General features: G+C 40.9%; 1 protein-coding gene across 1 annotated transcript; it reads left to right on the forward strand.

The window, feature by feature from the left end:
* The first annotated feature begins 7,038 nt into the window (after window positions 1-7,038).
* zgc:153993 (uncharacterized protein LOC767645 homolog) lies at window positions 7,039-14,504 on the forward strand. Its single transcript, XM_040002179.1, has 6 exons — window positions 7,039-7,448; window positions 8,248-8,296; window positions 11,505-11,666; window positions 12,825-12,957; window positions 13,387-13,491; window positions 13,588-14,504. The coding sequence occupies exons 1-6, from the start codon at window positions 7,385-7,387 to the stop codon at window positions 13,684-13,686; spliced, it is 612 nt and encodes a 203-aa protein (XP_039858113.1). The 5' UTR covers window positions 7,039-7,384; the 3' UTR covers window positions 13,687-14,504.
* Window positions 14,505-16,478: the final 1,974 nt, after the last annotated feature.

The following is a 16,478-nucleotide window of genomic DNA, read 5'->3' on the forward strand; positions in this document are numbered from 1 at the left end:
TCGTTATGAATTAGCATACATGTTTTTATTGAACATTTGAAGAACTAGCAAAGAACACAGAAACTCTTGTAGAGGACATAAAGTCAGAGATAGAAACGACAAGGAGCAGGTGCATCTAGTACAGGTAGAGCTGCTGCAAAACCCCACAGAGCTCAGCAGCCAGCAACAAATTCTGGATCCTTTGCTTTTAGTTAGCAGTTAGCATTAGCAGCACATCCTGCGTCCGGACTTTTATGCTGCGCACTGTGACTCACAGCAATGGTCCCGGGTCAGCCCTGACTTTGTATTAAACTAATCCTAAAGTAATAATGGTATTTCTAACTGAAACTGTATGACCCTTCAAGGACCTGCAGTTCAAAAAAGCTCCCTTCCGACAGCCAAACCCATCTGTTCTCTGATTGAATAGTTACATTTGTGATTAACATGACATTGACCAATCAGATGAAAGGAAGAAAAATAGGGTCAAAATTCGTACTTGTAACTTGCAGAGATTCACATGTTTTTTTTTGGCTAAGTCCACACACAAATCTTTTTTATGCACACACAAATTATTTTTACACATACAAATCCTGATTTAGAAGTACAAAATATTTATGACCACATTTTGAGCCCATACCAGCAGAGTGAAAGTGAAAAATGGTTTGAAACTGAAAAAAAAATTGTAAGCGAAAACAAAAAAATTACAGTTTCAATTAATTTTTTTTCACTAACAATTTTTTTTTCAGTGTCAATACAAGATTGTTCAGTACATTTATTTCAGTTACAATATTTTTTTTTCGGTTTCATTTCAAGGTGGCATCGTTCTGATCCCATAGTTCCCAAGATTTTTTTGCTAGGCCCCCCTTCCCCCTTGTTTTACAAGAAAAATGTTCGCAGCCCCCCCCCCCACGCGCACAAACACATCCTCCAACCACACACGCCCATATTTTGCTCCATTGTAGTTTATTTCACACCTCAAACATTTAGTAAACAATTAAGCAAACACAAGTAATCTGCAATAAATTACAGGCAGTAATAAAATAAACTACTACCGGTAACTCTTTTACGCTGCGTCCGCACCTACACGGGTATTTTTGAAAAAGCAGCTCCACATAAACGGCGTTTGGAATCACTGAGAACTGAGATTTTTTTTAAACTCCTTTTTTGCGTTAACGTGTGGACGAGGAATACAGAGTTGGTCACGCAGCGTCAAAGGTATGTGCCTTTATTCACGTCACGCTGTGTGCACGTTATTGTTTACAGGAGATGAATTGCAGAATGACAGATAGAGACAAAATACTGTTAATCTGACTGTCTGCAGGTTTTACACACAGTTACTGTCCCTCCATTTACAAAGGCAGAGGCCTCACGGTGTCATTATTTTACATGTAGTTGTTGTTTCCTGTGTAATAATATTCAACATTGCTGTCAATACATTTTTCAAAAAATGCCTCTCTGTGCAAAATGGGTTCAAAAACATAAACAGCTGTGGGATCCTGTTTGTCTGTGATTTGAACCGAGGGGACAAATCGTGGCAGGATCAGCCCGATGTTATTTGTATCCTGCTGTAACTTTACTGTATAAAGAGCAAACATCTCCAACATGTCAGGAGTAGTTAGTCATTATGAGATGTGTTTGTGAACTAAAAATCAAGAATGTGGGATCCTGTTTGTCCGTGATTTAAACAGCCCAGCGCTGCTCCTGATGCAGGGAAAACCAATCCTGCAGGGAGACCTACCTCAGCACCTGTGCAGGTGAAGCCAAAGGGCAGATTTGCTTCACCATATTTTCTAGTCTTTGTCTTAGAATGAAGTTGGTTTGGAAACATATTCAGCGATGCTTCATCTCCTGCTTTGCGTTTGTGTGGGCGCCCCGTGGTAGCAGTGTCCAAGCATTTTTTCCTCCTTTTCATACCGCGCCCCCCCTGCAATGGCCTTGCCCCACACTTTGGGAAGGTCTGTTTTGGGGGAAGCAATAGCATGACGGAACAGCTGCAGAGGTGACGAGGGCTGTATCCCAATTCAGGGTCTGCAGCCTTAAAGGCCGCATTTTAAGGCCGATTACGTCAATTTGAAGCCCTCAAATGCGTCCTTCATTCCCCTGAATTTTAAGGATGTGGCGGTGTAGACTTCGTGGCCCAACATATCCCAGAATGCATAGCGCGGCGGTGGGTGTGGATAATTTAGCCGGGCAGAAGGGGAGCGGCGGAAGAGTGAACTGTCAAAAGTAAGTACTGAATATTATGTCACTTATTTATGTGCAAATATTTAATAACAAAGAACATTAAAACATTACTGTTGGCCACATGTCGGCAAAGTTATGTGACATTAGCGACGTTTGTACTAACTTTGTTTTAAAGCCTTTACTTCAAAATATACGCCGTTCAATAGCTGAGCTTAATCTTACAGAGATTGTGATGATTTCATGGATAATTAAAGTCAGTCATATATCCACAAACACAACAAGCTGAAAGTCAGTGATGCTGCTCGGTTTGCAGTCCTGAACATCACGGCACAAGCAGGATCCACTGCACTGTTAATGTGAGCTGTGTTATATTGCTGCCTCTGTTCGGTGGTGTCGAGCCAAACGGACTTTAACGTGTGTTTGAACGAGCTGACGGTTCACTCGTTAAGCTGAAAGAAAGATGCTTTAATCACAGCAGTCACACATGTGTCCACTGTACCATCTGGAACTCTTCTTGTTTACACTCGTAATAACACAAACACTAAATCCTCCTTCTTTTGTGCTGTTGTGTAGCAGTGTGTACACCTGAGACTGTCACCTGTCTGTCTGTCCTGCACTCTCTCTCTGTTTCTTTCTCTCTGATTGTGGAATAAAAGTATGAACATGTGTTTATAAGTTACACTTGTGTCTGAATCCTGCAGCTTATCACACATTTGATTTCCATGTGTGACGACTGCAAGTGTCCAGAGTGAGGACAGACTGAGGGACCCACTGCTGCACATCATCTGTGAGGCTTTGCAGCCCTGATGATCCACCAGGACAAACTCAGCAGTGTGTGAGGAAGAGGAGGAGGAAGAGCCAGCAGCAGCTGACAGATGGAGAGAATAGACAGACTGTTCCCTGTTTGTGAAGCACTGCTAGGAAAGTTTAACATAACTGTCTGTGCTGAATCAGTCTTATTAGGTAATGTTCAAATAATGTGATCATCCCAGTGTTTTCAGTGTGGGAGAAAGTACTCAGGGCCTTCAAGCTACACACTATGAAAGGCAGCAACAAGTTTAATGTTCAGAAACCTAAAGTCTGTATCAGCAGCAGAATGGAGCTAAAAATAAATGTTTGTTTCAGTTCTATGAAGCTTTGAGGATTTTGGATCAGTAGCTGCTGTGTTTGTTGCATCATATTGCTGTAACTGTTTATATGCTTTATATATTCTGAGGTAAGTTGATCTATAGTGTTACATCATATTCTATAAGGATGTTATGTGTTTGTAGACTTTCTGCCCAGTTTGACCCATTTAGCAGAAGTCAGCCTGTTTAAGGCTCTGATATCTATTCTGTATGACTTAAAGCAGTTATGACATGGTCTGATTTTCTCACCCAATAAAGGAATATTTCATATATCAGTCTACTCTTCATTCTATCAGACACAGTTATCACAGCTCGTACATTTTCTTTTTACACATATATGTAAGCATTGAGCCAAATTTAGTAATGCCAACATACTGAAGGAACAATATTTGTCTCTTATATGTAATGCATCTATATACACACTGTCACAGATACTTGTCTTTGAGTGAAGATTTAAGGTGATAGGATATATAAATAAATGCAACTTGAACCTTTGACACAGAGTTCAAGCTCACTGCTGTAATATATCCTGTAATGTACAGGGTGGGCCATTTATATGGATACACCGTAATAACATGGGAATGGTTGGTGATATTAAAGTCCTGTTTTTGGCACATTAGTATATGTGAGGGGGCAAACTCCTCAAGATGGGTGGTGACCACGGTGGCCATTTAGAAGTCGGCCATCTTGGATACAACTTTTGTTTTTTCAGTAGGAAGAGGACCATGTGACACATCAAACTTATTGGTAATGTCACAAGAACAACAATGGTGTGCTTGGTTTCAACATAACTTTATTCTTTCATGAGTTATTTACAAGTTTCTCTTTGTTCACAGCCATTGACATGTCGAACAGGACTTTAATATCACCAACCATTCCCATTTTATTACGGTGTATCCATATAAATGGCCCACCCTGTATATATATCATAATAATCTGACAATAACTATAATATTGGCCATATTATATTTACATTACCAAAGTGAGATGATTTTAGTCTCATGAACAAAATTAGCTAATTGTTATTTCCTAACTAATCTTAAAATGACTGTTCAGCACAGACATGAAGCCCAACAATCATGTTTACAGTCCTGTGGTCTCAGCCTCAGATACTCAACTAATCAAAGTGATGTCATAAAAAAATGAATGACCAAAAAAACATTTTCTCCTTCATTTCTGTCACACAAAGCTGTATGTAACGTTTCTCGCGGTTAGTATCATGGTTGCTAGGCAACCTGAGCAGCGCGACGAAGGCTACCCATATGGAAAAGATATATATAAATCTTATAAAGTTTGTATCTGTCTTGTGTGAAACTTGTATGAAAAGCATACAAGAGTGAAAACAGATATAAGATCCCTTGAAAAATTATATAATGAAACTTGTTTTGGATACTTACTAAAACAATATATGAAAGTAATGAGAAAGTGGCCACTTTCACGACTAAATCATATAAGTTTTTACTATTTCTTTTCCATATGGGTAGACCGTCCCATTTCACAAGCCTCTCACTTCCGCGTACGCAGTGCGCGTACTGTGCGTACTCCGAAGCGTGCGGTCGCTGGATTGGGACACAGCCCAGCTCTTGTGATTTGTGTGCTTTTGCTGCATTATCCTAAGTTGCACTACATTTGAACTTTTAGGGCCACCGAACAATACGGTTAAATGTTAAACGGTTTAATGTTAAGGTTAAACATTTAGTGCAGCACTAGAGTAAGCATGATTTTTGGGGGGAATAATATACATAAAATTGAATTTGATGCATAGTGCTGAAGTTTACAAACAAATGAAATGCACACTTTGTTGATATGCCATACAGGACATACATCAGCTACATCAAGAGTTATTGCCCATAGCTCAGAGCTAAATCTGGCCAATACCAATCATCATCTTAGAAAATATAGCCATGGTTAAGTTTGTGGAAAATATTAACTCTGGTGTCTACAAGAGTGCACACTAGTATAATGACTGCTTTCTGTTTGTACATTTTCATTACTGACAGTAGGGAGATCTTTTCACAAATTCTAGATGTATGCATATGCTTGCAACTGAAAGACTACTGAAAAGAACCATTAGAGTGCCCAGATTAGAGTTTTAAGTTTGGAATGTCAAATGAAGCTAAACATTTAGTACTTTTAGTCATGTAATCAACTCTATTCATTAAACTCCAGATCTATTTTCAAAATAGAAAAAGAAAATGTTTCTACTTCTATCTTTTCAGCTTGATGTGGTTCCAATGCCTCATTCATATATACACACCTTTACTCTTTACATTTGTTCTGTCCCTCTGTGAGTCTTTTTTTCCATCTTTTTAGTGCAGAAAGTTTTGAAAAGAGGACTTTTGTGTTTGCAGTAGGCTCACATTATACATGAACTGTTGTCACATTTGCAGGGGCCTGTTTTGTCTTGCAAGTATGTTTTTTACTGTGACTCTAATAGCTTACAGAATGGGAAACTACCAGCTCCTCAGGACACACACTGTTTTACTCAGGCCGTTCACTCGGATGTGGCTGATAAAAAACCTGACTGACTGGTTTTAGTTTTGTAGTACACGGTAGTGGTGGGTGTGGTGATGAGTGAGGGCTCAACACTTCATTACACAACTCCACATGTTACTCGCTGACTCGCTGTTCCATCCCTCTGAATAAATATGAGTGCTAGAAAACGTTTCAACATCACCACCATGTGGAGCTTGCAGGCAGTGTTGGGAAGGTTACTTTTAAAATGTATTCCACTACAGATTACAGATTACATGCCCCAAAATACATTTTGTAATGTATTCCGATACGTTACTCAATGAGAGTAACGTATTCTGAATACTTTGGATTACTTAATATATTATCATGCTTTTTACAACTACATGAATGTAGTATTCATGTGATTTGTTACTATTATTGTAACAAAATACTAAAAATGTTACTATTATTGGTACTATTGTTGTCTTTTCCAGGTTTTTAGGCTACTGTCATGGTCCTGAGTGTTTTGGATTAACCCGGGTTCTCGTGGTTTGTCCTGCCCGTGGGTCTGTCTTACATTATAAGAGTGCCTGGGACTTGTAAAGAGTTATTCATCGTGCACTTTGTAAATAAATTCACTGTTCATTATAAGAGTCCTGCATTTGGGTCCTACTTCTCACCTGCAGCTCCACGGTCTGACAGACCTTCACAGAATAATCCAGCCACAAATGGGCCCAGGACTGTGACGTTTTTAGTGACTCACAAAGATGGACAAGTGCACAGTTTTGTGTTTAACTGTCTGTTAGCTTGCCTGAAAGCATTGTGCCCTGTTGAATGAACAACTCTTTTGTTTTTAGTTATAAGGTAGAGTTTTCATATCAAACTGCTCAGAAATAGAATTAAATACATATTAAGATATTGAATTACATGTAAATAACACAATGCTATCTGAGAAGGTATAGTCTTTAACCCTTTTTAAATATATTCTGTGGGTCAAATATATTTGATCCACATGCATAAATTTGCCAAATGATAATTATAAATGATTTCAACAAGCTTGTGTGTATTTCAGCTAGATTTCAGCTCAAGTTTTTCTTATTTTGAGAAGCTTTAATTTACAAAGATTTTCACTGTGACGTTATGCCTCGATGCATGCTCAATCATCCAGGCAGGGAAATCCCAAAAAGTTGATTCTGTTCATCTGGACGTAGCGTCTTCAATGGGAGAAACATTTTGTCACTTCAGCCTGAAGAATTCACTTGGACGGTAGTAAAAAAACAAAACGCCATCACTAACATCACTTCAAGCGGGCCTTGGGGCAAGTGTCCTGCTTTGACAATGATGGTTCGTACGGAGTATCTGAACTGTGGAAGAACACAAAGTAACACAGATAAATACTCCTCTGTGGGCAGGTTTCTGCGCGAGTATCTCCATCTGTGGGATTTCTGTGAGGCGTGTCTACGGACTGCTGGTCCCGTCGCTACGATACTTCCGTATCACTTCCGTGTGCTTCTGTTGAAAGACGGGTTTCCACAGACTAGGTAACCGTGACTTTCTTGGTTGTACGAGGTCGAGTTAGCGTTGAACATTCAAATATCTCAAATCTCGTCCATCTCCGCGCGGACACGAGGTTTGGCTCCATGGCTGACGGCCGAGGGGCGCAGAATCCGGAGCAGGAGCCGAGGGGCGCCGCGGGTGGAGACGGTAGGTGGAGACATTTTTGGTTCGGCCGCTGAAGTTAAAAGCTAAACGGAGGCAAAAGTATAACGAGTCCGAACCGGAATAAAAAGTTAGCATGAAAGAATTGCTTCTAACTACTTTTAGTAGTTAGAGGGGCTGGTGTGTTGGAGATCACCTTGGTTGCTGTCACTAAACCCGGGTCTGGTTCAGCTCAGCCCTCTCCGGGCTCCGAGCGGCTGTACCGACTCCATGCGGGACTTGCCCCGACACAGTGTGTGCTTTACAGCCTCAACAGGCCGCTGTCGGCCTGCTAGTTTTCACCAGGAAGCCTGTGTGGACTATGCTACACCTCTGATAATTATGGCCACTCATGACGTCGTCGTGACGTCACACGAAGACAAGTTTAACAGCCTAACTTTAATGTAGTTAACTGATAATGCGACTATCAGAGACTGTGGGCTGGTAGAGTGAACGTGAATAATGTTTTCTTTATATCTGCTTTAACCAGAATTCTGCGATTCTTCACTGCTTTGTCGCAAACAGCTGTTCCACAGGACACATTACAGCTGGAAACAGGAATCTTGGCGAAAGTGAAAGCAAGCTCAAAGTACCTCTTAAGAAAGAAACCACCATGTTCTTTGATTCAGTCTTTGTCAAGTAATGATGACATAAGTTGGTTGGCAGTTTTTAAAAACTTCATTGTGTTTTGTACTGTTGGCATTGCTTTGCTACTGATTGTAAAGGTTTTGTTTTATGCCCCTTCCCCCCACCTTGAATAAAAATATGAGTAAATAGTCTATTAATTGTCTGCTTGCTCTTCCAGATGTCATTGATGATTCCATCCTCGAAGAAGGTGCGGTGGTCTTTAGAGGGTGAGTCTCAGCATTGCTGTTGGGTACGGTCACACCCATGTGTTTGACCATAAAAATCTTACATTTTAAACTGAGGATGGACACAGAAAGTTGATCCTGTTCATCTGGATGTAGTGTTTTCAGTGGGAGAAGCATTTCATCACTCTTCCAAGTGAAATGTTCACTCTCAGCTGACTGCAGGTTTGCCCAACGTGATAAACAGTGCATTTGAACAATGGCTGAAACTAGCACGACTGACTAACAGTGGGCCATGAGCTCAGTTTCAGGATAGCTATTAAGCAAACTGACATCTCCATTGATCATTATCCATGAGTACTATTCACAGGCAGAAGGGGAATGGCTGCAATCACAGAGCTGTAGATGGTGAAAGATGTAGTCTTAAGTCTCCATCCATTAACTCTATTAGAATTCAATTTAATTCAATGTCTTTATACAGCGCCAAATCACAACAACAGTTGCCTCAAGGTGCTTTATATTGTAAGGTAAAGACTCTACAATAACACAGAGATAGCCACCTGTGAACTAGTGGTTTGGTGACAGTGGGAAGGTAAAACGGCCTTTTTAACCACGAAGAAACCTCTGGCAGATTAAGGCTCAGGGAGGGGCAGCCTTCTCCGGCAAACAGTTGGGGGTGATGGGAGAGGAAGACAGGTCAGGCACTGTGGAAGAGTGCCAGAGATTGCCTATTGTTGTCAGGGTTGCAGGAGGCTGAAGCCTAGAGCAGGGCGATATGACCAAAAATATTTATCACGATATACATTTGAAAATTTGCGATAACGATATAACTGACGATATAATTGACACTAGACAAAATACTTTACAACTCCACAACTTTATTAGTGCAAAAAATCCCCATCAATGTATTTTCACTTAAACAAGCAGCTCTTTATTTATGTGCGTATCCGCGAGGCTCCGCCTACGATAGCCGTAATGCTCCGACAATCCATCAAGCGGTGCGGCTTCGTAGCTTAGCAAAGTCGTACTGAAACATCTGACAGATTTTCGAGCGCCGTGCACATAAAATCGTTTCGAGGTCAGTAAACACAACCAGAGTTCATACATAAGGCACACGGGATTATAAGGGGCTCTGTCGACTTTCAGAAAAATCAAAGGATGATTTTAAGTGTGCCGTATTTTCCAAACAACACGGTAATAACGACGGCCCGCTAGCATGCGCTACCAAAAATAGTGCTTTGTTGTGTATCTGACGGACGAAAGCTAAACCAGTTCCACTGATTAGCCCCTCCCTCGTGCTTTACTCTTGTGCTGCTCCGTGTGGCAAATCGAGCGCACCTCTCTGCATTTTGAACACGTGTCACAACAATTAAGAGCAGCGGTCTCCAACCTTTTTTGCGCCACGGACCGGTTTATGCCTGACAATATTTTCATGGACCGGCCTTTAAGGTGTCGCGGATAAATACAACAAAATAAAACCAGTACCGGTACCGAAAAAAAGAAGATTTATTCATAACACACGTGAAAAGACCCAGGAAAACCGAGTAAACGATAAAAACGATAACAAAATAACGCTGAAAACCGATAAAAACCCTGAAAACTATACATTTCACACCTGAGCCTCAACTCTCGCGGCCCGGTACCAAACGACTCACGGACCGGTACCGGTCCGAGGCCCGGGGGTTGGGGACCGCTGATTAAGAGGACCCGAGGGAAGCTCGGAAAGCTAAGCAGAAGTTATTTGGAGAGGAGAGTGACTGCTGTTGGTTGAAAAGAGAGGTAAAAAAAACTTCAGTGGTGTGGAAACATTATGGGTTCAGTCAGACGTGGATCAAGTAAACACAGTGTGTAAACTTTGCTACGGTGTCGTAGCTGCACCACAGAGCAACACTGCAAAGTTCACTAAACACAGATGTTTACATTTTTCATTTATTTTTTATATTGCAAACATTTGCACTGTTATCAGTATTTGCACACTATTTTATATTATTTTTTGACAATCTTTAAAGTCATTATTCAACACATTGTTATTGTTAAATAAATATCGTCAAATAATCGAGATCTCAATTTCAGTGAAAATAATCGTGATTATCATTTTTGCCATAATCGAGCAGCCCTAACCCCAAATATAAAATTTAACACGCATATTATATAGAAAGTGTGCACCATTAATTCAATTCATTTATTCAAACCACACTCCGTACGTATGTGTGCGTGAGCTGTAGCACAGCCAATCACATTAACCAGATTTAAAAAAAAAAAAAAAAAAAAAAAAAAAACGCTCAAAAATGCTGTAAGGAGTTATTTTTTCCAGGTACATAAACTATGAAGTAGTCAACAAAAAAACAAAATGCAACATGCAAAACATGCAAGAAGAGAATCACAGACAGAGATGGAACAACTTCCAACTTTGTCCGACAGTTGAAGTTGCATAAAGAACGGTAGGTGGTGCTTCTCTCTTGCTACGATGAGATCACGACTTCATCTAACTAGCAAATGTTGTCCAGGCTCCGTTGGTGATACAGTTTTTTTTAATGTGTGTGATATTTTTGTCATGTGATTTTAAAGCCGGTCCTACAAGCGCATCCAAGAATAACATGCAGCTTATCTCAGAACTGTCGGTGAAAATTATTCTTGGAGCTAGGTCTAATTGAGCTGCATTTTAAAGAGGTGCAATTTCACAATTTGTGTATATTTTCTAAGTTCACTATTTCGTCATGTGTTGAGAAAAACACAGATTTAAAAATTACATGGTCTAATATTTACATTTAGCATATAACTGCGACATGCTTTTTTCTTTTTTTTTTTTTGTTTAAAGACTCGAAAGGACTTGAAATTCAAAGTTTCAGACTTGTGACTTTACTCGGACTTTTACACCAGTGACTTGAGACTCGACTCTGACTTGAGGATAAAGACTTGAGACTTACTTGAGACTTGCAAAACAATGACTTGGTCCCACCTCTGGTAAATGACCTGCTCTACTTCCTGTGATGCAGTCCCCCTAATAGATAGCTGCCCCTCCCTGAGCCTGGTTCTGCTGGAGGGTTCTCCATGTTAAAAGGGATTTTTTTTTGCTTGCTTGCTCATAGTGGATCTTCTGATTGTTGGGGTTTTCTGTTTTTTCTGTATTACTGCAGGGTCCTACAATATAAAGCGCCTTGAGGTGACCGCTGCTGTGATTTGGTGTTGTTTGAAGTTTACTGAGGAGAATCTTTGTATAATAAAATTGTGGGTGTTTTTTTGTCTGCTACAGGTATGTGATTGCACATATAAACACAGAGGAGCCCAGTCGACACGTGACTTCTGAGGATTTGGGAGGAAGGCCAGATGAACAACAGGATCCACAAGTCAAAGAAGTGGTAGAACAGCTGCGCAAGATAGCCGACAGTTTAAACCGCAATGCCGAGCTTCAGAGGTGACTGCATCAGCTGTTTCAGCAGATTCTTTGAATACCAATTAATTGATATGCTCTTTCCACATCATGCTGACACTACTATTGGCAGATTTACAATGCAAAACCTCACTTTCTTTTCATCTTTTCAAAGTTCAATGTGTTTAAAGCAATTTTTTACATATTATGTAAATATAAGGCAAACTTTTGAATGTGACTGGTGACACTAAAATGCAGGATTTCATCACCCATCTCTCCTAATATCCCGGTGCGATGTCCTAACTCATGTCAGTTAAAGTTCACTCTATACTTCCAGTGTAACGATGAAAATCTGGGAAAAACAAACTGGAACGTGTCATTTCTTGAGCTTGACCATGGCTCTTTCCATGATGCTATCTCGTAGCACAGTGGTACTGACTGGAGAATTGGCTCCACCTACTGCTGCTCTCTAGCAGTGAATTAAAATATTGAGTCACTTTAACCCAGGGGTGGGGAACTCCAGGCCTCGAGGGCCGGTGTCCTGCAGGTTTTAGATGTGTCCTCGATCCAACACAGCTGATTCAAATTGTTAAATGACCTCAACATGTCTTGAAGTTCTCCAGAGGCCTGGTAATGAACTAATCATGTGATTCAGGTGTGCTGACCCAGGGTGAGATCTAAAACCTGCAGGACACCGGCCCTCGAGGCCTGGAGTTGCCCACCCCTGCTTTAACTCCTCAGCTGTAAAAGGCCGATGTGGCATTGTGGTCACCGTGCTGGGTGAACGGACAGCATGGGTGCTCAAGTTTGTGAATGCGATAACTTAAGAATTTTGCCATTAATCTAATGGGTGCAGCTACTAAAAATCTCTGTCGAGTTCGGATCTCAGTGACCTCATCCTCGGGGTCAGAGGTCATGTGTTCTGAAAATCTTGTGGACACATTAAAGACAAAGATGTCACCTGAGGTTTTCAAAATGATACCAGGAGGCTGAGGGGTAGCGCTGGTGGCCAGCAATGTTTTTCAAAGCTTTTGTGGAAACTCAGATTGTTTGTGTTGCACTTGAATGACAAGTCGGTATACGATTAAACTGCTGAGCGAGCAGATCTTAACTATGAACAGTACTTGCAAGAAGAATTTGGGTCAGTAAATCAGTTTAGTCAAATCATTCTCATATTTGAATGTGTCCATTTCCTCCCATCAGACTGATAAACCAGGTTCAGGGGAACTGCGTTCAAGATGTCTTCATGGCAGTTGCAAGAAACATCTTTGCTGATGGCATCAACTGGGGTCGAGTAGTGGCTCTCTTCCATCTGGCCTGTAAACTTATACACAAGGTAAACCATCTGCCACAGCTGTTATTCTGTGATCCCTGCCTGTCAGAATCTTTCTCTTCATGCTGGATATAGGAAAGGAATTCCCCAGCGTGTCTTTTTCTCACACCCACCAAACGTACAAACATAATGGGTGTGAGAAAAAGCCCCCACAAAAGGGCCGCAATTGCTGTGGCACAAACGTGTTGCAGCCACTGGGCTTAACAGCTTTTCTGGTGGAATCTCTGCACTGTAAGTAATGTTTCCTCACTGAGGTTCCAGTACGTTCAGCATTCTGTCAAAATTCCTCACATTAATTAAAGAAATACAGACTTGTAGTAAGTGTGCATAAAGGGCTAACAATGCCTGCAGGAGGGTCTCATGCACATTTGACAGCAGGGTTCCTACGACTTATGTTAATGGCTTTGTTCCATATCTGTTTCTCCTTTAAAGGCTATTACCGCCAATCACTTAGAGAACATCCAAATGATCATCAGCTGGGTCCTCCAGGTCATCAGGGAGCAGGTCTACAGCTGGCTTGTGGCACAAGGGGGCTGGGTAAGTGATTAAACGTTCATAAAGCTCATTGCGGTCTTCTGTTTGGACGCCTCAGGTACATCCACAGCTCCTAATATTGATCTGTTGATCTTGCAGGAGGGGGTGATCCGTGGTTTCTCTCGATGGAGGACGGCAGCCATGTTAGCATCAGTAGTATTGGTGGTAGCCTTTGTTTACTACCGGAAAGTACGATAAAAACATCGGACCTCACAACCAAGACTGCAGTGCCTTCATCTGGATACAGACGGCTTGTTAGGAAATCTGTCGCAGTCACTCCTCAGCCTCCATCTCATTAACAAGAGGAGGTAAAGTACTGTACTTACAGGGACGGATCTTCTCTTTTCTCAGGTTTCAAAGAACAAAAGCGCTTTTGCTGCCAGATGTCCAGTGAGCGTCTCAGCCTTTCTTCACTAGCAGGTGATCAGTGGCTGCCGTGGATTTCTGAGCTGCTGTATCTAACACTGGAGGCTCTCAGCTGTCAGCCGATGCTGCTGTTGCACCCGATCTTACCTGAACCACACCTGAGGCTCGAGTCAGTTCAGACTGGGCCTCATGTCTGTGCAAATTTTAGATTCACTGTGGAGGACACAGAGAGACCTGAGGGAGTTTACAACAACATAATTATCTTAATTAAGCCAACTGAATGTGCCATAGTTTCACCGTAGCTGGTGTCTGAAATTTGAATTATGTTGTATTCTGTCTCAGACAGTCTTGTCTCTTTAAAGTCTTTTTATATACTTGTTTAGGTTTCTAGTATCAAAGGACGTCAAATCACACTGTAAAAAAATGCTAATGTTCCTTTTATGGATTTTAAAAACTGGACAAGAATCCTCAAAGTGAGTTTTTCTGAAAGAGTTCTTCACTGAACTGTTTCAACAAATAATTTGAAATTACAAAGGGGAAATGTGTTGGTTAAATAAGCTTTTATCAAGAAAACAATGTTTTAACAAAGTGCAATGGTTTGGAATAAATGTAAAACCTATTTAATTAAAACTGTAAAAAGAAATCATAAATATTTAGTGTTTGTTTGTTTTCTATGCAAATTTAAATAAAAAAGGGCAACAAAAGACCTGAAATGTTGTTTACAAACATGTTGGGGGAAACGCAGAAATGCTGCTGTCTTTTCTGGTTGGACCAAAAGTGAAAAAGTGAAACGCAGATGTTCCATCCTCCAGGGCACAAAGAGGAGGCGAGACCGTGTAGCTTTATATCATCTCTGTCACGAGTATTTTACACACCTGTACAGCACCATTAATGATCAAAGATCTACAGGCACCAGCCACTTTAATAGGAACACTTGTTCAACTGAGAGCTAACACAGCTAATTATGTGGTAGCAGCTCCATGTAGACATGGTCAAGTTCAAAATGAGCATCACAAAAGACAGAAAGTATCCGGGTCGATTCTGTATCAGGGAGACTCAAGGACTCATTTTCTCGAGTTCCTGAAGTTTTTTTCAGACTGTTGTTTTTGAAAAAAATAATAAATAAAGACAGCATCTTTTGAAATGCATTGCCAGCATTAAATCCAAAATGAACAATTAGTAATAACTCAGTCTGTGTGTGTGTTCTGTCATGTCTTGTTCATTCGACCCACTTAACAATTGGCAGCTCTATTTGAAAGTAAATAAGAAGAGGTTATCTTAAGTTTGGGGTCTGCAAATCTCATAAACCCATATTTAATTCACAAACGAACATAGAAAACGTTTAAACTGGGAACTATTTCAAGAAAAATATGAGCTCATTTTGAATTCGATGGCAGCAACAGCTCTCAAAAGATTTGGGCCATGGATAAGTTTCCCACTGTGTAGCATCCTATTCTTTAATATCGGCAGGTAAGGTCTGGGAACTGAGGAGAGGATTGTTGTCCCATTGTTGTCTGATGATTTTCACGATGCTCCAGATGTTCTCAGCTGGGGAAAGGTCGAGAGTCTCGACTGCAGGCAGCCCAGTTCAGCACCCAAACTCTTCTGCTAAACACACATGCAGGTTATTATTATCAGCTCCAGATGAGAAGAAAAGCTACATTTTCCAACATCTGTGGGATATTGCCCAAAAAAAAATAGACTGTACGTGATGACCTCCAGCAAGATAATTTAGCCTCCCGAGAGACTGCAGATGCAAATTAGTTGTAAGCCATGTCTGGCAGCATTTCTATGAATTGTCTGAGCCGTTGTCTCTTTCTGGAGAAAATGACTCAAAATTCCTAAGACCTGTGTTCTGTGACAAAACATGCTTCTTCTAAGCTCAAAATAAAAATGAATTAACTGCTCCAATTACACTACACGTTGCCTACTTCCATCTACGTAACATTAACAGATTGCTTCCTTCTCTTTCCACCCAGTCCACGTCCATTCTTGTCCACAGTCTTGTTACCTCCCGTATTGACTACTGCAATTCTCTTCTGCATGGTCTCCCCCAAAAATCCCTCCATGAGCTTCAACTGGTTCAGAACTCTGCTGCTCGCATTATCACCAGAACCCCTCCTACCAGCACATCACCTGTTCTTCAGGAACTTCACTGGCTCCCTGTGAAATTCCGGATAATTTTCAGACTTCTTCTGCTCACCTTCAAGGCCCTTCATAACCTCGCTCCTTCTTACCTTGCTGACCTGTTAACCACCACCTGTTCTGCCCGTTCACTTCGTTCTTCTTCTTCTGTCCAGCTTACTGTACCTTCCTTCCGCCTCACCACCATGGGAAGCAGAGCTTTCAGCTGCTCTGCTCCCAGGCTGTGGAGCTCTCTGCCCCCAGTTATAAGAAACACTGGTTCTCTCCCCCAGTTTAAATCCCAACTCAAAACTCATCTGTTCAAATCTGCATATTCACTGTGAATCCACTGTTTGTTCATTTTATCTTGTGCTTTTATTTTATTGTTCTTATTCTGCCATTGTTTTACTAAGTGTTTTATCCTATTGTAAAGTGTCCTTGGGTGACTTGAAAGGCGCTCACAAATAAAATTTATTATTATTATTATTATTATCTCCATT

This window comes from Simochromis diagramma, unplaced genomic scaffold (genome assembly GCF_900408965.1).
Source record: "Simochromis diagramma unplaced genomic scaffold, fSimDia1.1 OVJJ01000430.1, whole genome shotgun sequence".
In the NCBI taxonomy this organism is placed as follows: domain Eukaryota; kingdom Metazoa; phylum Chordata; class Actinopteri; order Cichliformes; family Cichlidae; genus Simochromis; species Simochromis diagramma.